This window comes from Muntiacus reevesi, chromosome 3, assembly GCF_963930625.1.
Source record: "Muntiacus reevesi chromosome 3, mMunRee1.1, whole genome shotgun sequence".
Taxonomy (NCBI): Eukaryota; Metazoa; Chordata; class Mammalia; order Artiodactyla; family Cervidae; genus Muntiacus; species Muntiacus reevesi.
This window is the reverse complement of record NC_089251.1, coordinates 163,746,331-163,772,433: the sequence shown is the minus strand read 5'-3', so window position 1 is coordinate 163,772,433 and position 26,103 is coordinate 163,746,331. Positions and strand designations below refer to the sequence as shown.

The 26,103-nt window shown below is 38.3% G+C and overlaps 1 protein-coding gene across 3 annotated transcripts; it reads left to right on the top strand.

The window, feature by feature from the left end:
* Window positions 1–128: 128 nt before the first annotated feature.
* WTAP (WT1 associated protein) lies at window positions 129–26,103 on the top strand. 3 transcript variants are annotated; one of them, XM_065931027.1, is made up of 8 exons: window positions 129–275; window positions 8,100–8,137; window positions 9,928–9,983; window positions 13,291–13,349; window positions 14,604–14,731; window positions 18,216–18,394; window positions 23,301–23,455; window positions 24,833–26,103. In XM_065931027.1, exons 2-8 carry the CDS (start codon window positions 8,108–8,110, stop codon window positions 25,411–25,413), a joined length of 1,188 nt encoding a protein of 395 aa, XP_065787099.1. In that variant the 5' UTR covers window positions 129–275; window positions 8,100–8,107; the 3' UTR covers window positions 25,414–26,103. The 3 variants fall into 3 exon arrangements, with proteins under 3 accessions (XP_065787099.1, XP_065787098.1, XP_065787100.1); XM_065931026.1 differs by lacking the exon at window positions 129–275 and adding an exon at window positions 405–577; XM_065931028.1 differs by lacking the exons at window positions 129–275; window positions 23,301–23,455; window positions 24,833–26,103 and adding exons at window positions 405–577; window positions 18,612–19,442.

The following is a 26,103-nucleotide window of genomic DNA, read 5'->3' as shown; positions in this document are numbered from 1 at the left end:
CGCCCTTCCCGTGATGCCCCGCGGCTGACCTGCGACCTCGCGGCTGGCCCTTCCCTGAGGCCGGCTTTTCTCCCCGCCTCCCTCCTCCCCTTCTCCCCACCCCCAGGCGAGCTTGCAAGGGCTCTAGCGGCCGCGGGGCGTGCCGCCGGCCGCAGCTCCTCCCTGAGCGACTGCAGACCCCCCCCGCGGCGGGCGCCTTCCCTTAGCCTCTCCTCCCCGCGGCGGGGCCCGGCGAGCGGGTAGCCGCGACCGCGTCCGGGAGACACTACCCGTCGGTGAGTGGGCCGGGCGCAAACACCGCGGGGCGGGGAAGCGGGCGGGCGCCGGCGGCGGCGCGGGGCGGGTCGGCGGGAGGAGCGGGAAGGGGGTGGGGCGTCGGGGCCTTGCTTCCTCCCTCAGCGCCATTTTGTGGCAGCGAGACCCGCAAATAAAGGGGAGCGCCGGGGCTGCGGCGCGGAGGAGGAGCGCGGGGGCCGGCGGCGGCGGCGGCGCGGTCGGGCGGCCTGGGCGGCGAGAGGACAGCGCGGGGTCGGCCTATGTGACTGAGCGGGCGCCGGCGCGGCCTCCATCTGGAGAGGTAGGTGCGGGCCGCCGCCGGCCGCAGCGGAGGCGAGGACCTCCGGGTCCCCAGGCGGCTGAGGTGCGGCCGCCCGACCTCGGAAGGGGCCAACTGAGCGCAGGAGGCGGACTCGGGGTTCCCGGCCCCCCGCGGCCTCCCGTTAGCCCCGCCGTCTGCCCGCTGGCAGGGACGACACTTCCGTCGTCACGAGGCCATTTTACCTCGGTTCTCAGGGAGCCGGGGGCGAGGTGGGCGCTCCCGCGGGGCCGGCAACACCGGGAGGCCGTCCCCTCGGAGCGCGCGTCCCGTCCCGTCCCCGCCTCGGCGTCGCGGGCTCCCCCCCACCTCCCTCGGCAGGATCGTGAGGACTGGCGGCAGCGACGAGCTGAGGGGAGGAAAGCCGCGTCCGTGGAGCACATTTCACATCGCGCAGTAGATTCCTACTGCAGCTGCGTTGTCTTGTAGACTTCCATTTTTAAATGAGTGCATGCTTTCTTATTAAAAAAAAATACTGAATTCGAGGTTTTCGTGAAATTTTAAAATCTCGCCTTGGATCCCTGTAAACCGTATTTTTCTAGTCAGTGGGGAACACGTAGTGGAAAAATGTCCACGTTTGTTTTGGTGAAGTCAGGTTGGATATTTGATCCTAAAGGACTAGGTTAAAATCCGTAATAACCGTGTTCATAAGGGAAGAAATGATCCTTTCGCCAAGATTAGAGAAAGGTAGAAAAATATTTCTATGAGCATGTTATGGTCCTGAGTTCATCTAGTTTTCTATTTCAGAATTTAGTTCCATCACTGAGGAGGATAAGTGGAAGTCACAGGTGTGTCACCACAAATTCTACCGGGTTTTTTTTTTTTAATTGAAATATAGTTGATGTACACTACTGTGTTAGTTTCAGGTGTATAGCAGAGTGATTATCTAACAGTGTTTTATTTAAAGATTATGACCATTAAGTTTTGTATAACAGATAGATATGTGTAGCCATTTAAAACCCCGTTTAAAAAAAAACTATTGTGAGAATCTTTTCCAAGATGCCCAAGTGTTACACGTTTACATATATCATTTAGTATCATCTGATTAGGCAAGTTGGGGAAATTGTGGCTTGTGAGAAAGATGAGGTTAAATTTCAAAAGTTTGTTTCACTGTATTCCTCCAGTTCTTTCAGATCTTACATTATCTTAAGCAGTTAGCTATAGCTAAGTTTTTCACTTCCCAGTAGCAGAACTTAGGCAAACTACCTAAATTTCTAAGTCCCAACCGACAAAAGTAATGATAATCAAGTGTATCCCAAGTACAGCTTTTTTTTTTTTTTTAGCTTATCTAATTTATAGAACTTCTCCTGTTTGAATTTTAAGTATTTTTCAGAAATGAGTTGGTATAATACAGAAAATTCATAGCCTTATGGCATGGAGAGGAGAGTTGTAATAATTATATTTGTCCAGTCCCTTACAGCACTCGGAGTCCTTTACGTTCATCTAAGTATGTATATATGTAATACACAGTTCCCCTGAAAATATTGTTTATTTTAGAGGTCTTGATCACTTTCATACAATAGAACATTATCTTGCTCTTGAAAAAAGTTTTTCTTAAAAATTTTCTGTTGGATCCTTTAGCAAAACAAGACCTAGACAGTATTTGGTTTTATTTTTGTTTTTATTAATTATCTCCCACTACTCTCCCTCTAAAGCCCTGTCTGATTCTTCTGCTGCCCGGTGGGCTGTAACCCACCAGCCTTCTCTGTCCGTGGAGTTTCCCAAGCAGGAATATTGGAGTGGCTTGCCATTTCCTTCAGGGGATCTTCCGTGACCCAGGGGTTGAACCCATGTCTCCAGTGTTGCAGGCAGATGAGCCACCTGGGGCTTAAATATATTCTAGTACTCAGCTTACTAGAACAAAACCTCTCAATATTCCTCTAAATATATTCTAGTACCAAGCTTCCTAGAACAAAACCTCTCAATATTCCTCTAGCAGTATATCCCATTAGATATCAAGGTGGTGCATCAGGCTAGAACTCAGTGCTATAAAGAAACGGTCTTAACTCTTGCAAATGTAGTTGGTGGAATTTAATTTTTCCTAATATCAGTATTTTATTGGAAATATATTTATAAAGCATCTTTATGGTACTTAAAACATTGAGATTTGTAGCACTTCATGAGACAGGCAAAATTGGCATCCTCTTTGCTGATTTACAGACTGCAATCTAAAGAAAATGGCTTGCTCAGTATCACATGACTGATTATTACAAAAAGTTAAGAAAAGCTGGTCTTTCAGTTCCTAGCTAATACGGTTTCTGCTGTTGTGCCTAGGTTAGTACAGTGTCAGATTATTAGTTTCTTGCATTTAGTTATGATTAGTTTCAGCAAGGTACTGGTTTGTTACTGAAATTGTGTCATCTGGTACGTGCTAAGTCGCTTCAGTCTTGTCTGACTTTTTGCAACCCTATGAACTGCAGCCTGCCAGGCTCCTCTGTCCATGGGATTCTCCAGGCAAGAATACTGTACTGGGTTGCCATGCCCTCCTCCAGGGGGTCTTCCCGACCCAGGGATGGAACCTGTGTCTCTTGTGTCTACCTACATTGTCAGGCGGATCCTTCACCACTAGCGCCACCTTGGAAGCCCACGCCATCTGGTACTGTTTTATTGTGACGTGAAAGCCGCTGTGTCAGAAAGCTGCTCAGTCGTGTCAGACTCTTCTCAACCTCTTGGACTATATAGTCCATGGAATTCTCCAGGCCAGAATACTGGAGTGGGTAGCCTTTCCCTTCTCCAGGGGATCTTCCCGACCCACAGATTGAACTCAGGTATCCTGCATTGCAGGTGGATTCTTTACCAGCTGAGCTACAAGGGAAGCCCAAGAATGCTGGAGTGGGTAGTCCCTCTCTTCTCCAGTGGATTTTCCCGACACAGAATTTCATGACTTAGGATCTTAATGCTAAGAGCCTGGGAAGCCCTGGGATATGGGATGCTAGGCACCTAGCCAACCAGAACTGAACTTAGCATCATAATGTCGTTTCTCAGGAGTAGAAGGTACTTTTGACATTCTAAACTTGAGCTATGTTATCTGTGTTATCCACTTGGATAACAAACCTTTACATAAAAGTTGAAACCATGTTTTAGCCAGTCTTTTTCAACTTGCTTAGGGCAGCTAAACTGGTCAGGTTTTAATTTTTTTCTGTTTTGCTTTTCTGCATTCTCCAGTTTGCAAAGCTTGATCATTATTGAGGATGGAGGAATGGAAGAACTACCTGTCCTCATTGGTACCAACTTTTGAGAAGCATTAAATTTGGAATCCTAACCCCCAAGTTTTTAAATTAATAGCTGTTTTAATCTAAGCCGATTATCTAGTGATTCATGGTTTTACGTATATATTCATTTTTTTTTCCCTTCAAGATTTCATGATTCAACCCCAAATATTTCCAGTCATTCTGTTTTTCTGATAGATTGATCTGAGAACCTGGTATATCTTTATGAATCTAAAATTAACTTTAGGTGGTAATTGTGCTTGTCACTTGTGCTAAAATATTTGCCTTGGGGAGTAATAAGTTTTATAGCACGTGTTAAGGTGAAAGTTGAAATTGAGAATCATGTTCTGTTTTGATTAAATAGTTGAATGCTGATTCTTTTAAATTTTAAGCCTATTTCTAATTTGCCTTTTGTCACACTGTCCATTTAACTATTGTGGTATATCATGGAATCTCAAGCCAAGATTGACTTTTCATCAGCTGAAGATAAGGTAGCAATTTCTTAGTAAATGCTAATGCTTTGATTTCCCAAGTCATATATTCCATAACATGTGAAATGATGTGTTACTGAGAGTCAACATACAAAACACAAACATATGTACAAAACCTTTATTTATCCCTGACTTATATTACAAATTTAGGCATTTATTTTTATAAAGAAAATCTAGATATCCCTTTTTTTTTTTAAGAAAATCTAGATATCCTTTAAACAATGTGTAATTAAATTCTACCAAGTGTCAAATTTTTTAAAAAGAACATAAGCTAGTGTTAGAAGTGTAAATTACTGTTTAGAATTCTAAAAATTGGAGGTCACCAAGTAGGGGCTGCATTGGGGCTTAGAAACAGGAGCATGTTGTGATCTTATCCTTGTCAGTTTTCTCCTTAGAATCTTTAAGAAGGAGTGATTGAGTCTTTTTTGTGGTGGCTTTTTTTCTCTCCAGTGGGAAGAAGGAAACTAACAAAATGCTTACTTTGTGACAGTTACTATACCAAAGACTAATGTATGTTTTCAAAAATAGCACAGTAATTCTGAGCTTTGGCAGTGGTAATCCTTTTTGAGATGGGGAAAGTGAGGCTCAGAGGTTCTGCTCTTTTTTGTTTTCAAAGTCTGCACTCTCTTCAAGAAAAGTGGAGTTCCTAGAACTTTCTTAATGTATTTACAAGCCCTTTAAATATCCTTTAAAAAGCAGATTAGCTTATTTGTTGCTAATTAAGCTCTTGGTTTTAGGAAAAGAATGAGCAAATAAACCTGGGGGAAGTGTCAGATTGTACAAGCATATACTGGTTTGTGTTTTTGTTTTTAGTTTTTTATACTAGTTTTTTAAGCTGTAATTTATATTGAATATCATCCATGAAACTTTGTTTTATAACCAAAATTCTGTGTAGCTAGGGTGCCTAGTAACCAGATAGGTAAACTACCCGTCTGTAGTAGTAAATTTAGCTGTTTTCAAGCTGTCAAGTCATAGAACTCACAGTACATTCTCAAAATTTTACAGTATGGTCATCTTGGGTCATTTGGGGGAAAAAATTAGATTGTCTTATCTAGTTCAGTCTTACAATTTAAATAGTAAATGAAGCTGATTCATTTGTTCATATTTTCATTTACCATATATGTGAGTGTCTACTATGTATTGAGACATCAGCAGTGAATGAAACAGTTCTTTGATGGACCTTATTCTATCCCTGGGGTAGACAGGTAAGTATACAAAATGTCAGCTTGTGATAGGAGTTGAGAAGAAAAGTAAAGCCTGATGTGAGGGGATAGCAAGGGATTGGTATGCGCAGTGTTTGGTTTTTGTCTGTTATTGGAGTTTAGTTGATTTACAGTGCTGTTAGTTTCTGCTGTACAGCAAGGAGGGTCAGTTATACATACACATACACCACTTTTTAAAACGCTCTTCCCATGTGGGTTATTACAGAGTACTGAGTTGAGTTCCCTGTCCTATATGGTAGGTTCTTACCTGTTGCCTGTTTTATATATAGTAATGTGTATATTACTTTATATACAGAGTAGGGACATAGAAGTACACATTTATATACTGTTGTTGTTGTTCAGTCCCTAAGTCGTGTCCAACTCTTTGCGACTCCATGAACTGCAGCATGCCAGGCTTCTCTGTCCTTCACTATCTCCCTGTGTTTGTTCAAACTCATGTCCATTGAGTCAGTGATGCCATCCAACCATCTCATCCTCTGTCATCCCCTTTTCCTCCTGCCCTCAATCTTTCCCAGCATCAGGGTCTTTTCAGATGAGTCCGTTTTCGCATCAGGTGGCCAAAGTATTGGAGTTTCAGCTTCAGCGTCACTCCTTCCAATGAATATTCAGGACTGATGTCCTTTAGGATGGACTGGTTTGATCTCCTTGCAGTCCAAGGGATTCTCAGGAGTCTTTTCCAATACCACAGTTTAGAAGCATCAATTCTTCGGCGCTCAGCTTTCTTTATGGTCCAACTCTGAGATCCGTACATAACTACTAGAAAAACCATAGCTTTGATTATGTACTAGAGAAGTTCAGATGGCACAGTTTTTCTTGAATTTTTAAATTAAATGTGTTATTGATATTTACCTACTGTTTAGCTCTGGACAAAGGGGGAGTTCCAAGGAAATGTTAAACTTGACATGTGGATTCTAAGAGGTTGCAGTCTAGTGGAGTGAATGCACATTAAAACCGTACTAAAATAGAGGTAGTCAGGCCTCTGGATTTAAACACAGTGAGGTTTTATTTCCGAGATGATTGGATTTACTAGAATCAGGATAGTCACTAAGCAGCTATCTATAACTTGCAACAGAGACTATAAACTGGGTGATAAGGGGCCTAAAGTAGGCAGGGGCCAGTTTAAAGAGAAAGAATACTGATTTTTAAAAAGTAGAAATACAGTCATCTCTTCATAGATCTTAGTTGATTAGAGAGACTTGATCAGTTACATCAGCTCAGAAGCAAATGATACATACTCAGGTTTTTGTTCATTACATGCAATGACAAGATCATCAAAGAGGGAAGAATTAAACCAGTTAATTGATGTCATAATATATAGTTTTTTTTTTTTAATATATAGTTTTTTTTTCTCTAAAATGTACTGATGTCTTCAATTCAGTGTACTTAATCTGAAAATCAGGGTTTAATGACAGTGTAATTAAAATACTTGACATTTGAGTTGGGATTGTATGTAATATAAAAAATGGTATTAAAGATCATCTCCTTTTGAAGAATCTCAAATAGTCACTATAAGTCAAGTAGCTTTTAAAACTCAGTTTTATACTCCATCTCCTTTGGTTATTTTTTATTGAGGTACTGACATGATATATTGTTGACATATATTATTTTCAGGTGTACAACATAATGACTTAATATTTATATACATTGCAAGAGAAGCACTCATAAATCTAGTTACCATCCATCACTGCATAGTTAAAAAATTTTTCTATTGTGATGAAGCCTTTCAGGTTGACTCTTTGAGCAGCTTTCAAATATATAGTACCATGTTACTAACTAGTCACTGTGCTGTACATCATGTCTCCATAACGTGCTTACATCTCTTTTGTTAACTTTTTAATAGTTACAGAGTTTGTAGTAAGTAAACGAAAAAGTTTTTAAGGGGACGTTTATGACTTTGCTACTAGAAGGGATATCTAGGAATAACAAAGAAGCTAATTTTGAGATACAAATTATTCTGTGACGTGAAGTTAAATAATGTTGGTAATGTAGAAATATTTTTATTAAGGTGGAAATACCTTCATTCCTACATTGTATAGTGGTGAATTATCATGACAGTGATAAACTTGACCTTATTGTAACTATTAATTCTGTAAAAGGCAAGACTTAGCAACTGGTGTTGCCCCTCTGTATCCTTTTAACAAGATGCCTGGGATACTGCCTGAGGCCAGTATCTGACTTCAGCACAGATCTGCCCTTTCTGCTGCAGGATTTGTCTTTCACAGGGCAGTTGTAAGAGTGCACTGAAAAATTGCATTTCTTTCAGTCCTTTGTGGCAACTACAAAAAATGATCAACTTTTTAATGAGAGAATTCTTTAAAAAAAAAACACCTAATGACAGTAATAATGTAAGATATTAACAAAGGAGAACCTAGGTCCACAGTATACTGGAACCCTGTAATACCTTTGTAACTTTTCTGTAAATCTAAAACTCATCTAAAAGATGTGTTTTAATTAAAATAACCTAATGATTTGGTCATAACTGAGTTCAGCAATAAATTCTTTTGCAAAAGCCAGTATGTTTTGTTTCTACCTTAACCAGAAGAAAATCATTTGACGTTTTTGTCTTTACTCCTTTTTCTAGGATTCAAGATGACCAACGAAGAACCTCTTCCCAAAAAGGTTTGCTTTCTCAGCAGTTTTTAAGCACTTTATTTGAATAAGAGTTGAAGGGACTGTCCATATTGTTTGCTTGTTTTCCTCCTTGCTTTCTATCAGTTATATAGCATTGTGGGTCTGTAATGTGTGAGACATTGTATCTATATGTAATGTAGATTAAAAACATTTTCAGCCTTTGGAAAACTTGTGGCATCCCCATGATCTACTTGTAATCTTTATCATGTGACTGTTTCCAGCTAGTAGCTACAAATAATGTCAAAATAGAAAAGTATTTTACAAGATCCTCTAAGTTACTTATTTTGTTTTTCTTTCGAACTTAAATCCCTTTGGTTTTAATGCAAAGCCACTTTTATATTTTTTTTAAAAAAACATAACAGCTAGATTCTACCTTTTCCGCTGAAGTTTTATTTTCTAGTCCACTTTCCTTGTTTTATTTTCTTGTGTTAATTCAGTTTGAGCACTGTGACACACACACAGTAGAGGTTACAAAGGAATAACACTTTCTAAGAGGAATTTACAATGCAGTCGGGAAAGCAGGAGTATGTGCTTACTAACCAGTGAGTATGTAAGTGAACCATTTATTGGATAGTAAACGTTATGGAAATTTTATCCTAGAAAGTCAAGTGCTTTAATAATCTGAGAATTACTGGGTGCTTTCAGTTAGGTTTAGTAATACATTCTGCTGCAACAGTGGTTTTTCCCTCTTTTGTTTCTGATAGTAACATTGTTATTGTGGCAAATGCTACAACTTGAACTGTTTTTATGAAGAAAAGTGTTTTAATAAGGGAAATTAATAAGACTTTTATATTAATTAGGATAGGTTCTTCAGCTTTATAGTCTTCCTTTGCTTAGAGAAAATAATATTTCTCAATTTACAAAGCAGTTTCATCTTATTAGAATATTCTTATTTTTAAAATCTTTATTTTGAAATAATTATTAATTCATCATAAGCGGCAAAGACCTGTACAGGGAGGTTTTGTGTAGTCTTCACCTAGCCTCCTTCAGTGTTAACATCCTGTGTGACAGTATCAAAACCAAGCAGCTTGACCACTGGTACAGTCCACATGCTCAGATTTCACCAGTTACATGTACATTCTGTGTGTGTGTAGTTCTGTGCATGTTTATCACTTGTAACTTAATGTAAATACCAGCACAACCAACATAGTTACCTGAACCATTACCACAAGCCTCTCTTATGCCACTCCTTTCTTTATAGCCACGTCCATCCTCTCCCACTCTATTCTTAACTCCTGTCAACCACTAATCATTTCTTTATTTATGTAATTATACTGCTTCACAAATGTTGTACACATGAAATTATGCTGTATTAAGTATCCTTTTAGTTTTTTCACACAGCATAATTTCCTTGAGCTTTCTTCAAGTTGTATAACCCAGCAGTCTGTTTCTTTTTATTGCTGAATCGTACTTCATGGTATCATAGTTTACCATTCACCTGTTGAAGGACATTTGGGTGGTTTCCAGTTTTTGGCCATTACAAATAAAGCTGCTCTTAACATTTTTATACAAGTTTCTGTATGAAAATAAATTTTCATTTCTTTGGAATATGTGCTTAATAGTGCAAATGTTGAGTTGTATGGAACATCCATTTTTAGTTTTAAAGAAACCACCAAATTACCTCCAGAGCAGCAGTATCATTTTACATTCTCAGCAGCAATGTATGAACACTGTTTCTCTGCATCTTCACTCCATATTTGGTATTGCCACTAATTTTTTTTTATTGTTTTAAAACTTTTAGAAAGAGCACTTGGTTTATATCTTAATTTTCTTCATAGGTTCGACTGAGTGAAACCGACTTCAAAGTTATGGCACGAGATGAATTAATTCTAAGGTAAAATATTCTTTTATCAAAAATATAAAAATCTTTCTATAGAACATTATGTTGTGATTTTATACTATAGTGTTTATACCAGATACTCTTTTGTTTTTAATGTTAACACATCTTCACATCATTTAATACACTTTTTTTCTATGGCCTATTTCTTTACTGTATAAACATTGGGGAAAGCATAACACTTTAAAGAACTAAAGCACTAGCTTGGGTAACTTCTAGACGGACAGGTAACCTGAATTTTTTTTCTTGTAGAGGACACATATTCAGAACTCTAACTGGAGAAGCATTTGTACTTCATGTGTATAACTTGGTGTGGGGAAAGACACTACTCAGGAAGTTTTCAGTTTAACAAATGAATAGACTTGTTTTGATGTTGTTGGGTTTTTTTTTCCCTTTTCCATGTAACATGGAAAAGTTGTAGCCTTCAAGGGTATTCTTCTCATGAAAGATATACATTATTTACTGACAAAGCGAAGTTAATCGGTCTTGTGACTGTGACTTTAGTCACCATTATGTCCTTCATTTTCTTCTCTGCAAGTTTAAGGAGTTGGATTAAATTACTTTTAAAGATGACATCCAGCTCCGAATTTCTATGGTTGTCTTATAAATGCCTTACTAAAGCAGACTGTCAAGTACAGCATTGTATTACTCATTTTTTAAATGTAAGAAATCAGAAAATAGGATCACGCATGTTTTGTGTTTTATAACTTAAATGTATTCTTTCTGCATTTTATCACTGTCATAAGTTTTTTATGAAATAACTTTTAGATAAAAATGAAATTAATGCTTTTTAGGGCAGCCTGCAAGTTTATTAAACTTCTTCCTCTAGAAATTTCAGGGAATTTTTACTTGCTGAACTGAGTAAATTTAACAGGTTGGAAGTTGGGGGAGAGTGAAGGTGGTTTGGGCTCAGTGGTAAAAAATCTGCCTGCCAGTGTGGGAGGTACGGGTTCGATCCCCAGGTCGAGAACATTCCCTGGAGGAGGAAATGGCAACCTACTCTAGTATTTTTTCCTAGGAAATCCCATGGCCAGAGGAGCCTGGCAGCCTGCAGTGTGACACAGAGTCAGACACAGCTTAGTGGCTAAGCAGACGTGCATGCAAAATGGGGAGACACAGGTGACATGCGCCGTCGTTTAAGGGTCTGCTACCCTCCTTCTACTTAGCTCCTCTATTGTGCACATGCTCTTTATCTTTCTTTGCCATTGTCTCATGCATAGGAGAGTTTTCCTATTGCATACCTTTATATTCCTACACATAAAATTTAAATAGTATTTTAAATTACTCCTGCTGTTTTTGCTGATGTAGATGGTCGTGATACACTACTCATGTGTTGATGTTCTTTTTCTGTCTCTGCTATGGTTATGACTTTTAAGTAGGTTTTTTCCCTATCTTCTTGATAAGGATGTTTGCAGTTGAGCTTTCATATTTGTCTTTTCTTCTAAAATCTTACTTTAACCTCCATAAAACATCTTTATTCATCCTGAAATGTTGAATGAACTCCTCTTTGTGACCTTTGTTGTAGAGGCCATAAAAATAAGCATGCCCTTGGCTTTGTCTTTATATAGAGTGGATTAGCTTGATACTATGGAATATTTTTGTTCATTATGTTATAATGTTTATAAATCTCATAACTTGTCAAAGATTTTAAAGATTATAAAAACATATTCTAAGATCTAAATTTTGATTAGGTGTAACTGTAGAGCAGCTTGAAACATGTTTCTTCAGTAAGCAAGGTAGCAGACAGCTTACTGTCCGGAGCAGTTGCTTAAACATAAGACTGGGGAAAGTTTGTTATCTGCAGTAGTTGCCTAGAGCAACGTGTGTGTGTGTGTCTGTGTGTGTGTGTCTGTGTGTGTGTGTCTGTGTGTGCGTGTGTGTCTGTGTGTGTGTGTCTGTGTGTGTGTGTGTGTGTCTGTGTGCGTGTGTGTCTGTGTGTGTGTGTGTGTGTGTGTGTCCCCGACCCCATAGACTGTAGTCCGCCAGGCTCCTCTGTCCATGGGATTATCCTAGCAGGAATATTGGATGGGTTGCCATCTTCTTCTCCAGAAGATCTTCAGATCTTCTTGACCCAGGGATTGAACTTGCAACTCCTGCATTTGCAGGTGGATTCTTTGCCACTGAGCCACCTGGGAAGCCCTGAGGGGTGTTTTTTGTTTTTTGTTTTTTTCCTTTTTTTAGTGGCTGCACTGGGTCTTTGTTGCTTCATGCAGGCTTTCTCTAGTTGAGGAGAGCTGGGGCTACTCCAGTTTTGGTACACAGGCTTCTCATTGCGGTGTCTTCTCTCATTGTGGAGCACAGGTTCTAGGCGAGTGCAGCAGGCGGGTTCTAGCGCATGAGCTCAGTAGTTGCGGCCCATGGGCTTAGTTGCTCCGAGGTGGTGGGATCTTCTTGGATCAGGGATCAAACTCGTGTCCCCTGCATTGGTAGGCAGATTCTTACCCACTGTGCCACCAAGGAAGTCCTAAAGCCTATATATTGAGGGGGGGAGGAATGTAATGAAGAAAGATCCAGATAGCATGTGGCATTTATTTGCAAGTTGTTTCTGCTATTAGATATGCTTTTGAAAAACAGAATGTTCTGGTTTTTATACTGTACAAAAAAGGACAGACCCCCTTTTTTTTACTTTGAGAGAAATCACCTTCAGTCCCTTAAAATTAGGCGCATTTTAAAATGCCTTTTGTTTGAGATGGAAGCATATCTGAAAAGTGGTGTAAGTTTCTCAGTCACCTTTTACAGTCCAGGCATCATGCTGAACATCGCTGATACACTGTCCTGTATGGTGTGTGATCTGACTCATGGGGACACCTCTTGTTAGATTCTCAGCAGAGAACACTTTTCTCTGTATTTTCATTTACCTAATGCCTATAAGTTGAAGAAGGAATAATTTTAAAGTGACTAATTTATTATGGTTTATTATGGGTTAAACTAGATTTATAATTATCTTAAAATAGGAGTGTCTGCATGTGCACTCATTCATGTCTGACTCTTTGCAGCCCCATGGACTGTAGTCTGCTAGGCTCCTCTGTCGAGATTTTCCAGGCAAAAATACTGAAGCGGGTTGCCATTTCCCACAGCAGGGTATCTTCCTGACCCAGGGTTTGAACTGGAATCTCTTGTGTCTCCTACATTGACAGGCGGATTCTTTACACTGGTGCCACCTGGGAAACCCCTGTTAAAACGGGAGAGACATTAAAATCCACACAGTGGAATTCTTAGTATTTAAAGTTAATGAATGTGATTTTCTAGTATATTTAGTAAAAGCAGTTTAAACATAGCTAATGTGGCTTTATTTTTGTATTAGGTGGAAACAGTATGAAGCATATGTGCAAGCTTTGGAGGGCAAGTACACAGATCTCAACTGTAAGTTTGGGTTTTAGTTTCCTGAGGACTATGTGAATATTTCCTTTTAGATTGTTGTTATAAGCACAGGATAGTTGGTTTTACTAAGTAATTTTTATTCAAGAATTTTATTAATGACCTGTGTCCAGGCACTGTGTTTGGTGCTAGGAAGTAGAAAGATGAAGGAGACAAGATCTGTCTTCTTGAAGAGTTTATAGCCATTGGAGAAGACTGACGTACCGTAATCTTAACAGTAGCATGACTTCAAATTGAACCACAGTGTTCCGAGAGTGCACAGATAGGGAGGTTCGCAGCCACTTGGAACTTCCCTTGACGTAGTCCTTCCCCAGAAACGTTTGAAGTGAAGCATGAGTGTTACTCTAACAGGGGAAATGTAGAAGCAGCCGGTAGTAAATTTATGATAGCTTAAATTCTAACAGTAGGATTTATCTGTGTACTTATGGATTTTTCAAAAATTACTGAAAATAATAAAGTTTATAATTTTAGACCATTTTAGTCTTTGTCACTTTTCACTGAGTTTTAGAGTAACATTATTTGTGAGTGTAAAAGTTTTCCAAGTTCAGAAAGATTAATATTTTAAGATCTCAGTTATTGTATAATTATGGTATAATCCATAGAAGTTGTGAGTAGTGTTGTTTAATGGCTAAGTCATGTCTGATTCTTTTGCGACCCCATGACCTGTAGCCCTCCCGGCTGCTCCTGTCAGTGGGATTTCCCAGGCAAGAATACTGGAGTGGGTTGCCATTTCCTACTCCAGGAGATCTTCCTAACGCAGGGATCTAACCCACATCTCCTGCCTTGGCAGGTGGATTCTTTACCAGTGAGCCACTAGGGAAACCCCTATGAAAGCTTAAAGTAATAATTAGCTGTGCATTTATGGGCATGTTTATATTGATTAGGTTTAACAATACTAATCAGGACTCTGTGAATACTTTGTAGTATAAACAAATGCAAATAGTGGAATTTCCTGTCTTTTTTTGGGAACAGATTAGACCATAACAGCATAATTCATCTAGTATTAAGTGGTTGTGGACCAGTTTAAAACCACTAGCTCTTGAAAAAGCACTCATGATCAGGAATGAAGTTTGTTGTCATAAAAATTTAGTTTAGGATAGAAACTAAAGACTTAAATTTTTTTACCATGGTTTTTATTATCCTTGACAAAGGGAGTCAGAACTTTCATTTGGTTAATTCAGTTTGATCTTTAAATTATGTTTCATGATGTTTTGGGATTTTTTTCCTTTTAATCATCAGCTAATGATGTAACTGGCTTAAGGGAATCTGAAGAAAAACTAAAGCAACAGCAGCAAGAATCTGCACGCAGGGAAAACATTCTTGTAATGCGACTAGCAACCAAGGAGCAAGAGATGCAAGAGTGTACTGTAAGTATTTCATATGTTTTAAGCATTTATGAGGGTTTGGGTTTTGGTTCACATTATTTTGTGTGTTAACTCACATCAAGTTAATTATAATTAATATTAATTATACATGCACATTTTGTTAAGGTAGATATGTTTTAAATGTAAAATTCTGATAGGTAACTTCTCATCATTGGATTTAAAGTAATTTTTTGTGGCCAAGAAGTCAGAAGTTTAAGTTATTCTCTGAAATCTCCATAATTTATGAGAATTAGTATATTGGTTCAGATATTTTTAAGTAATATAATACCTGAGGGTATAAGCACTATTTACTCATTTTACTTGGCAAGCTTTCTCGTTAATTTCTCCTTCATTGTCTTTATCTCTTTCTGTAGAAAACTAAGTATCAGTTTTTACTGTGTCTCCTTTTAATTGTTAACACCTTTCATCTGTACTGTTTGCCATGTCTACATATATCTGAAATCTAGTGACTTATTTGCTCCTTTAACCCTGGTTGATTTAGACTCAGTTTTGTCTTCATCAACAGCCTTAGCCCTTGTTTTAGTGTTTGTATATGTAAGTTACATAAGATAGAGGCAGCTCTGTCCCTGTTGTTTTTTATTACTTTTGTTTTTTTCACTTTCTGGCTATGCCACGCAGCTTATGGAATCGGACTTACCTGATAGCTCAGTTGGTAAAGAATCTGCCTGCAGTACAGGAGTCCCCGGTTTGATTCCTGGGTCAGGAAGATCCGCTGGAGAAGGGATAGGCTACCCACTCCAGTATTCTTGGGCTTCTCTTGTGTCTCAACTGGTAAAGAATCCGCTTGCAATGTGGGAGACCTGGGTTCGATCCCTGGGTTGGGGCGATCCCCTGGAGAAGGGAAAGGCTACCCACTCCAGTATTCTGGCCTGGAGAATTCCATGGACTGTGTAGTCCATGGGGTCATAAAGAGTCGGATACAACTGAGCGACTCTCACTTTCAACCAGGGACTGAACCCAGGCCCCTGCTGTGAAAACGTTGAGTCCTAACCTCTGTGCCACAAAGGAATTCCCTATTGTTTCTAATCCTAAAAGCTGCAGTTTTCTTGAATTTTTGTGTAATCTCCATTTGATAGATAGTTATTAAAATCTAATGCATAAGGCAGTATTCTGGTCATTGGAAGTTAATAATCTGTGGGGCACACTTCTATTTCTTTTCCTCCTCGTCACCAATAAAATGTTCTTTAGGACTTAATCACAGTCTTTATTCTTCCCGTGTGGACACTGTCCACCTTTGTGCAAGTCTTCAGTCCCTCTTTCTTCACTTTTTCAAAATGACTTCTTCACCTGTTACTTTGCTAAAGAAAAGAGTAGCCTCTTCTATTGTCTGTATCTTTTCAGCGCTCCTTTTGTTTCTGTCAGTTACTTTCCATCTTCACTGCCACTACATTTTTTCTGTAAGGTCATTGTATTAAGAAAATTATCTTTCTCATCACTCTTATGTCTTCACTTTCCCCAACTTTGGTTTTTGACATTCCCTCTTTTGACTTTTTTTTAACTTGGGTACTTGGTTCAAAGAAATCTTAACAACATTCTCAGTATAAGGGATTTTGTTTTGTTTTTTGTAACACCCCTCCAATTTTTTTCCTTTTGGGATTTTCATATCTAATGGCATGATTAGTACTACTCAAGAGCTGAGTCCTAAAACCAGTTAATTCTTTCTTTTTGTGATATTTAGGATTCTAGGTTCACCCCTTTATCACTACTAGTTTTAGGTTTCCCTGTTGACGTGGCACTGCTAGGTGCTAGCACATGCAGAGGATGGGTCTCACCCAGCGCGGGCACCTGGCGGGAGTGTGAGCGGGCGGTGCTGATGGCAGCGTCTCACAGAACCAGTGCGTCTCGATTTCTGTCTCTGGAGTCCTCCCTGCTCTTGACATCCTGGTCCAGGCATTTCTTAACCACTTACCTGGACAGTATGTGCTGTTGACTCACCTCAGCGATTCTACAGCCATCCCATATACACTGACAGTTTCGATCAGTTTATTCCTAATCTAAGCCTTTGGTGCTGCCTCTTCACCCTTCTGTCATCTCAATCTAGATTTAAGATTTTTTTCCAAGTAGAACCTAACTTTTCCAGTCACATTTTTTTTTTTTATTACAGCTGTTCTCTGCATATCCCAGCTGAAGCACTTACTGATCTTTCAGTTAGAACACAGTGAGGTTTTGCAGAAAGGGCAGCAGGAGCAAAAATCACAAGGAAATTGCAAGCTTATAGTAGCAGATGAGGGCAGTTCATTTTGTAACCTTTTAAAATTCCTTAAGCTAAAAGAAAGAAAATTAGTTCTGTTTGCTTGGTGAAGTAGTAATTAAGTATAGCCTAATTCTCTTAGTATATTTTTATCTTTTACTAAATTTATGTTAGACATTAATAGCTGTTTAGGAAATGTTATTTTTAATCCTATTTAAGGTTTAGAATGGAGTGGGAGTGTGAAGAAAGTGATGCATTTAATGCTTTGTTAGCATTAAATAGTTTATTACTGTATATCATGTTTTAAAACTGTGCTGACAGTACAACCAGAGTTGAAATTGAAGGTTTCATATATAAGTAGAGGTATTTGGTATGGTCGGAAAAGCCTTAGACTGGGAGTTACGAAGCTTGAGAATAAGAATTCTAGATCCAATACTGGCATTGAACTAATTGTGTCCTTGAACAATTGGCTTCTTTAATCTCTCAAAACTTAGCAGTTTGGACCAGGTCAGTCACCTTCCAGCTTTACAATGCTGTGATTCAAATCTGCTTGGAGGGAAAAAAGTGAATATGTGCTTACTTTTGGGTTAAGGTGCTATTTATAAAGCTGTAATGCCAGCTCATGTAAATATGTAAGTACTATGTATTTTTAATTTTAGAAATGCAAATATGTTTTAAATTGTAATCTTGTACCTGGTGTAATGTTAGGGAACAGTTTCCCTAAAGCACAGATTTGCATGAGTAAATCACTATACTCTTAAATAATTAATATTTTAAACTTTGCCTTTTTTTTCCCCCAATGGGCATCAGCATATTTAATAAATACTACAGTGGATTTTTTCATTTTTTGGTACTGTTTTGATTGCCAACATGTAATCTCCTTATATTTAAAATTTCCAAATATGGAATGCAGTCAAATGGCCTTTTTTCCTACGTGGATAACCTTAAATGGTTTTGTAAGTGTTCTTTTTTGTGGGTTTTTTGTTTTGTTTTGGAGTTTTTCTACTGTAAGGCTTGAGGTATCTTACTTCCCTGACCAGATATTGAAATCAAGCCCTGGCAGTGAAAGCAACTGAGTCCTAACCACTAGATTGCCAGGGAATTCCTAAATAGTTGTTTTTAATTTGTACTTTTTTTAGAGGATCTTAAGATAGAAGGGAGAGGGGCTTAGTATAAGCAAGTTGGTAAACCAGTGAACAGAAAGGGATTTTATCTCATCTTCTTAGGTATGTTTCCTTTGATTTGGTAGTAATGGGGTTGTTTTACTTTGCACAGACTCAGATCCAGTACCTCAAGCAAGTCCAGCAGCCTAGCGTTGCCCAACTGAGATCAACAATGGTGGACCCAGCGATCAACTTGTTATTCCTAAAAATGAAAAGTGAACTGGAACAGACTAAAGACAAACTGGAACAAGCCCAAAATGAACTGAGTGCCTGGAAGTTTACGCCTGATAGGTAAACAAATCATACTCCCCAGTCAAGACTTCCCTGACAGTCCCACTGCGAGAAAGCTGTGGTGGGACAGCCACGTACTCGTTTCCACACCAAGACTCAGACTTTTTGAGCCAAAAAGCCACATTCTTATACTATCCAGCTTGTAAAGGTTAATGTAAAACTTACCAGATGAACCTTGTGTTTCAGCTTTTTTCTCTTCCCCCTCCCCTTGCTTCAGAGGCCTGATGGCGTCGGACTATTCCGAAGAAGTGGCCACCTCCGAAAAATTCCCCTTCTAGAACATGTAGACACTTGAGAAATGTTTCTGTTTGAAGAAAATAGAGGGAGAAACAGAAGTCTTAAGTCTGTGGCACACTGTGTCTTCAGACAGTTTGGAGGAATGAAAACCTAGAGATTTAAAACCATGAATTGAACATGTAAAATTCCAGTAAATGTAAAGATGGAATTGAATATGCATCGCTCTTAACCTTGAGCATAGTGACTTAGAGACACTGTATATCAGTTTTGCCAATAAGACTGTGGACTTCGTGATTGTTGTTGAACTTCTGGGTCACACTCAAACAAGGTGAATTTTGCCTTTAAAGGGTTTATTTGCCAAGAACCAACTTAATAGTCATGAGTGAATCAAATAGATGTCAGTACAAGTAGTTCATCTATTTAACCATTTCGTTTGGGGCTCTATATTACTTGATTGAGCCTTAAATCAATGTGGTTTTACTCAATGATTTGTTCTTTGAATGGTTGCTAATATGTAGATAATCTTACTGAGGACTGTACAAACATGAAGGTGTGGTGTCAAACTTCAGGTTTTAAACTGTTTGAAGCGTTATAAACATTCATTTCACAATTAGATTGTATAAGGATATTGGCTGTGATGAGACTCACCGCGTTATTTTTTTCAGTAGTGAAATTTATTAAATCCCCATTCCATTCAACAGGCACATGTTGAAAGAGCATTGTCGTTGGTGTTAATGGGGGAATGTGTTCCTTCATTGTATTTGGGCCTTTTGTATTGCACTCTTGATATTAAATTAAATGTGCCTTGAAATAGTTGTTTTTTTTTTTTTTTCTTTTTTTTTAAGTTCAAGGATTACTATGATGTTTTTGTTGTACTTTTAACATTTTGATTGGGGGGTGCTGTGGAGAGCAGATTGATTCGAAAAAATTGTTGCTGTGCTCTTCAAAGTGAAGGAAAAGGCTCTGTGTCTCATTTTTTTAAAGACCTACTTTTTTCCAGCTGGTATCATAAAAGAACAAAGAGACTTGACACTTGTTGCTTTTTGACACCTTGTCCCAGGATATTGCAGTAGAAATTAATGTGGGACAGCTTTGCAGGGTGCCTGCCAGAAGATTGGGGACAGAATATATTGGAACTGTGGGCTGGCCTAAGTGAGACATTTTGTGAATTGAAAAAAAGTATAGTGATCATTTCTAGCAAATTCATTTGCTCATTTAGATAAATGAGGCATTTTCTTCATGCTTCCATCCAATCCTGGAGGTGAATTTTTTCGTCAGATCATTCTATAAGTCACCAATTCGAATTTTCACTTGGTGATAATGGAATCTAAGATGAGTGGAAGATAAAATGTTCCAGATTGTCCCAACGTTTAAGTGCAGTTTTAACAAGGGTGACTTAAGTTCTCTCTTAAACATTCCAATCAATTGTAAGTATCTCGTATGTCTGTACTTGAGGGAACTGATTGTGGGGCAGAGGGTGGGTTGAAGAAGTGGTTTGTGTGACTTCACAGCAAGAAATCCGCTTCTAAGAGTCTCACTGTTTGTGGGGGTTGGAGGGTAAGTAACTATGTCTGTTTGAAATTAGCTTATGGTACCCGAATTAAGGCTTTTGTATATATTTTATACCATTAAAGATCACAGTAGAAATGGCCTACATATTCTCAGTAGGTCAAGATATAATTAATTCATAAAAGGTATTATGTACTCAAATGTAGCCAAACATTTTTCTTTGCCACTTAAGTAACAGTCACGTTGAGGTGGGTTTTTTCCTTCTTATTGTTAAAAACGTTTAAATAAGATAACACATGCTCATGTGTAAGATTGAAACAGTGTAAAGAAAAGTAGAGGTGTGAAATAAGTTTTACTCCTGGGTGACCTTCCCCTCCCCCTTTTTATTCCCCAGGAATAGTGACCATTTTTAAATTTCTTGGGTATCAAGATAATTTATATGCATATACAGTAATTATATGTGTATTGGTTTTAAAGAAATGCAGGCATGCATATGTACATATAGATGATTTGTAGCATGACTTTCCCCAGGCCCACTTTATCCTTGGGCTTTTTTTTCCATTTTTTAGTATATTTAGGTTACTTACCATTTTTAATGGTTGTATATTTTCATTGTATTAATTTATTTTAACCACCTATAAATGGAATTTTGTAAAAAGTAAACTATAAGCTAGAGTTCATTGGGTGGTATAACTGCATCATTAATTTGAAACGGATAGTGCTCAATCAATACTCTGTCCGGAATAATTCAAATAGAATGGGTTGTGTGGGTTTTGTTTTTCACTTTTTCATTGTTTAAATTTTGAGAGAGAATGATGCCCTGAATTATGTTGTCCACATTAGTTAAAATATTTCATGCATGTGACAGTGTGTATATTTTAGAATAGTTACAGGGAGATGTTGCAGAATTTTGACAGTTTTCAGTTTGCATTTATAAACAGTTAGTTGTATGTACACCTTCAGAATACCCTCATCCCTTCCCCTTGATAACAAAGCAGTGTACAGTGTCCATTCCTTCTCATAAATTATTTTCTACTTTTTTCTTTGTGAGTTATTTGATTTTTAGCAATAGGTTAGAATATTTTTTAATTAAAAAAAAATTACTCCAGAGCCAAGTTTCTTGAAATTGGATTCTTACCATTTTTTTATGACACAATGAACACAACACAGATTTTACACAACATAGTAAAGTGGCATAAAATTACAAAATGTTTAAAGAAAAGATTCAGTGAAGATTTGTTTTAATCATTTTAGAAGTGATAGGATTATTTTAGAACAGGCATTTATTAAAAGGCTCGACTTCATAAATGAAATATTTTTGCATTAGAATTTGGTACTTTTTATGAGGTTAAGTTGGGTCACAAATTACTCTATTGCTTTTACAATTGTTTGTGTTTAAAAAATTGATATAAAAGATTTCTCAGGTTAGTTGGTAGACACTGATGTTTTCACAAGAAAACAGTTGGGGGAGCATAGGCAGTGAAGTGGAAGGAAGACCACTGTCTCTGATGATGGTGCCTGTTGCTTAATTCCTCGTTTGGTTTCTAAACTCTTACTCAGTAGAGGCTAAAGTCTGAGGATGCTAATAGGAAATAGGGGAAATCTGGAGCTGTGATAGCAACAGCTATCAGCTAGTACAGGTGCCATGCAGTGAGAGAACCCTTCCCACATGCTAACTCGTTTTCAGGTGAGGCTGCTCTGTGCAATAGTAACCCAGGATTTGGGCCTCCTGGTGGCTCAGTGGTAAGGAATCCCCTGCCAGTGCAAGAGATGCGGATTCGATCCCTGGGTGGGGATGCCCTGAAGAAGGAAATGGCAACCCACTCCAGCTCTCTTGCCTGGAAAATCCCATGGACAGAGGAGCCTGGTGGGCTGCAGTCCAGGGGGTCACAAAAGAGTCAGATACGGCTTAGTGACTAAACACCACCACCATCAACCACCAGGTTTTACTTCAGATTTGTGTAAGGAAAATACATCACAAACTTTTACTTGAATCATATTGAGTTAAAACATGTGCTATTGATAAAAGAAACCTTGCATCACAAACCCCAATAACTGTCTCAGTAAAACTTGACTGCTTTTCTTTAGTGTCAGCATTAACAATAGAAATGATCACTTTTTAAAGAGTTCTGATTTAAGCATACAATTGTGATGTTACTTAAGAGATTTGAAAAGGGAGTTTGATATTCTTATGATAAAGTTCAGAATGATCTTACTGATTAAAAATTTTTTTTGCTGACACTATTCTTTTAATGGGCTTTGATTTGCCCAGTACATTACTTCACAATGCATCTCCTTATTAGTAAGCAACTTCTGTATGTATGCATGTAGAAAGTATGACAGTCCTAATTTGGCAGATATTCACATATTTGCATTATTTATGCTAAGTAACCCCAATCTTATTTTTGTGTCCTAAGGATAATCTTTTCAACATGAATAAAATCTTCACCATATATCAGTATTAAAATTTCAAAAACTTCTATCCCAGTTTAAGACAGCTCAAATATATATACACACACATATATATATATATCTCATATAAAGTTAAATGAGGGATTGATAAATAGAAATATTCTTGAGGCTTTTTAAAAACAATTACTGAACAGGCCTCACTTAATGCAATAAATGTTCTTGTGGGAACTGCCTATTAAGAGGCATCCTTATAAACACTGGTCTAGCAAGAATTTACTCTCATTTGTATATTTATAGGTACTGATTTTATATATTAGGTAGAAGTTTACATTGTGGTTGGTGTTGCATTTACCCTTTCAAGAACTTTTCTGTTCCATAAACCTAAGTACCTTAGAGTTTTATTAATACTGATATATTTGAAATGTGTGTCAAATAATTGGCCTATTTCTAGTTAAAATTATAATTTGGGATAAAAGTAGATTTCAGAATGAATTATAATGTAAGGAACAGAAAGTAGCCACTTAGGTACTTTTTCTTCAGGTTTTATCTTTGCTGCTGTATTGGCAAAATACTGAAATGTACAAGATTGATGTGTCTGGAAAAGCCGATGGTAATTGTAGGCAGGTGTCTTGCTGTGACATAGAGTTATATTCTGTATGTGTTATATCTGTTGCTGTAATAATTTCAAACAAAGAAGGTTGTCGAGAATTTGTCTTCATTTTGTGATGAATGGCTCTTTCCTTTGCAGCCAAACAGGCAAAAAGTTAATGGCGAAGTGTCGAATGCTTATCCAGGAGAATCAAGAGCTTGGAAGGCAGCTGTCCCAGGGACGTATTGCACAACTTGAAGCAGAGTTGGCTTTACAGAAGAAATATAGTGAGGAGCTTAAAAGCAGTCAGGATGGTAAGGGGTCTTTTGAAAAGTTTGGTTAACTTTGCACTGGCTTTAAAATACTGCCAGGCATGAGTATTATAGATTAGAGTCTGTATATGCTAATCTCTACCAATGGTTCTATGAAATTATAAGAGAAATATTTCCAGTTGAGTCAACAAACAAAGCCATTTAGTTTAGTGGTGGTTCCCCCCTACCCCCCAGTTGTTTGTTGTGCAAATTTCATAAGATTTTGTTCTTTTTTAGGGGTGGGGTTTGGAAAGACAGAAGGGCTTTTGTATTAATAAAGCATTATGTAGCTATATAAGTTTATATTCAGTGTTTAAAAGGATATATTCAGTGCTTCATATCTTCACTTAACTGCTTTCTGTAAGTGTAGATCTTGGAAGTATTTGGCCATGTCCAGGGATCTAAAAATATATAATTGATTGTGGAAGAATTCCCTAGTGGTCCAGTGGTGTGGACTCAAGTGATTTCAGCGCCTGGGCCAGGTTCCATCCCTGGTCAAGTAACTCAGGTTCCTGCAAGCTGCGAGGCATGGCCAAAAATAAGAACTAAATACAGAGATTCTGTTTAGTGAATAAGATGTAATATATATTTGCCCTTAGAAATGGAACTTGTCAGCCACCATGCTGGTCTAGTACAGCTGCATGCATGCTCTTTCTCCTTTGTGAAGAAAATTAGTAAGAAAAACACCCAATCTCTCTAAAGATTAACTTAATTGCAACTTTGCAGTTAATTGCAAAGAAGGTCAGTAGTCAGTATCTTTAAAACTGCCTCTTCAAAGTGATGGTTTTTAGCTCTTGCTATTTGTAAATACAGAAAATAGGAGTCTTTTTGTATAGTAGTGAAGGAACTCCCCCACCCCAAGACCTTTTTAGAACTTTATAGACATCTGTATTTTTATCAGTTTCGAGAGTTATTTTTTCTGAATTTTGTTCTTGAATGTGGAATAATCCTTGCCGACAGCATAGGCTTCTTTGGAGTGTTGGAATCAAGGGCTTCCCCAGGGACTACACCTGCTGTGGAGCTGAAGATTGGCTAGGAGGGTGAGGAGTAAGGAAGGGGCCAGGCTTGTGGACTCATAGTCAAACAAACATGGAACAGATTTTGTGGGCTGTAACCAGTTTTATGTAGCCAGATAGTTTGGATCATTGTAAACTTGGTTGCTTTTATATATTCGGGCTTTTGCTTTCTCTCACAAATAATTTGTTATTGAATGGCTATTATAAAATTCCAAGCACAATTTTAAAATATTCTTTTGTGATTTTAGAATTGTATTTGTTTACTTAAACGTTTATTGACTGCCTAGCTTTGTGCAGACACTAAGAAGTATTTTTAAATATATTGTACGAGATATTAAAGTAGGTTTGACTCTCCTTTGCACAGAACTGAATGACTTCATCATTCAACTTGACGAAGAAGTAGAGGGTATGCAGAGTACCATTCTAGTTCTTCAGCAACAACTGAAGGAGACGCGCCAGCAGTTGGCTCAGTACCAGCAGCAGCAGTCTCAAGCCCCGGGCCCGAGTACCGGCAGGACTACGTCTTCTGAGCCTGTAGGACAGGCAGAGGCCCCAGGTAAAGACTGCAGTCGTCTGGCCAACGGACCAAGTAATGGCAGTTCCTCCCGGCAGAGGACGTCTGGGTCTGGATTTCACAGGGAGGGGGACGCAGCCGAAGATGACTTTCCTTCTTCTCCAGGGAATGGGAATAAGGCCTCCAGCAGCTCGGAGGAGAGAACTGGCAGAGGTAGTAGTTACGTAAACCAACTCAGTGCGGGGTATGAAAGTGTAGACTCTCCCACGGGCAGTGAAAACTCTCTCACACACCACTCAAATGACACAGACTCCAATCATGACCCGCAAGAGGAGAAAACCGTGAGTGGGAAAGGTAACCGAACTGCGGGTTCCCGCCACGTTCAGAATGGTTTGGACTCAAGTGTAAATGTACAGAGTTCAGTTTTGTAAAAAAAAAAAAAAATTTCCAGCAAATTTTTATACAGTGTCATTTAATTTGGAAGAGGATACTGTCCAGTTAATTAATGCATACTTTTGTCACAATTTGCCTTTTTTGTGGGTGGTTTTTTTTTTTTTTCTTTCTTTTTTTTTTTCCTTTCTTCTTTGCTTCAATACCTCTGCCACTTTGGAAATTGTAACAGTTAATTACTTTGAATGTTGCTAAAAGGACATTTTGTGTAGGGTCAGGTTATTTTTATATGAGTTAATGTGAAGTTGTAAATGGAGCTCTTTCCTTAAAGTATAACACAGTGATGTCTGTGTGAATCTGTGTCTACCGTAGAACCTGTGCTGTGTGAGGGCATTCTTACTCATGCTGTTACTATGCTTATGCACCATTCAGACTTGTCAGAGTAGATGTGGGCTTATGACTGCCAAGTTTGCCCAGTACAGTAGTTTTATCACTAAAAGTTGGACTTGTTGAAGGAGTCCTATAGTAGTTTCAGTGTTAGATACAGTTTTTCCCACCATACATCTGTGCATTTTCTCTTTAGGTGATTGAATGTTTAAGAAATTTGTGTGCATAGTTACTCAGTTTTTATGAATTGTTGTATCCTGTTAATGCATATTGCTCTGTGACTCCAGTATATCTTAAACCTGTACTGACCAAACTTAAATAAAGATTTTTATTGTAACTCCTTA

What these genes read in the sequence shown, in the direction of transcription:
- WTAP (XM_065931027.1), top strand. Translation starts at nt 8,108, where the DNA reads ATGACCAACGAAGAACCTCTTCCCAAAAAG. An exon ending in AAGAACCTCTTCCCAAAAAG is followed by an intron (nt 8,138 to 9,927) that starts GTTTGCTTTCTC and finishes TTTTCTTCATAG; the next exon opens with GTTCGACTGAGTGAAACCGA. An exon ending in GCTTAAAAGCAGTCAGGATG is followed by an intron (nt 23,456 to 24,832) that starts GTAAGGGGTCTT and finishes TCCTTTGCACAG; the next exon opens with AACTGAATGACTTCATCATT.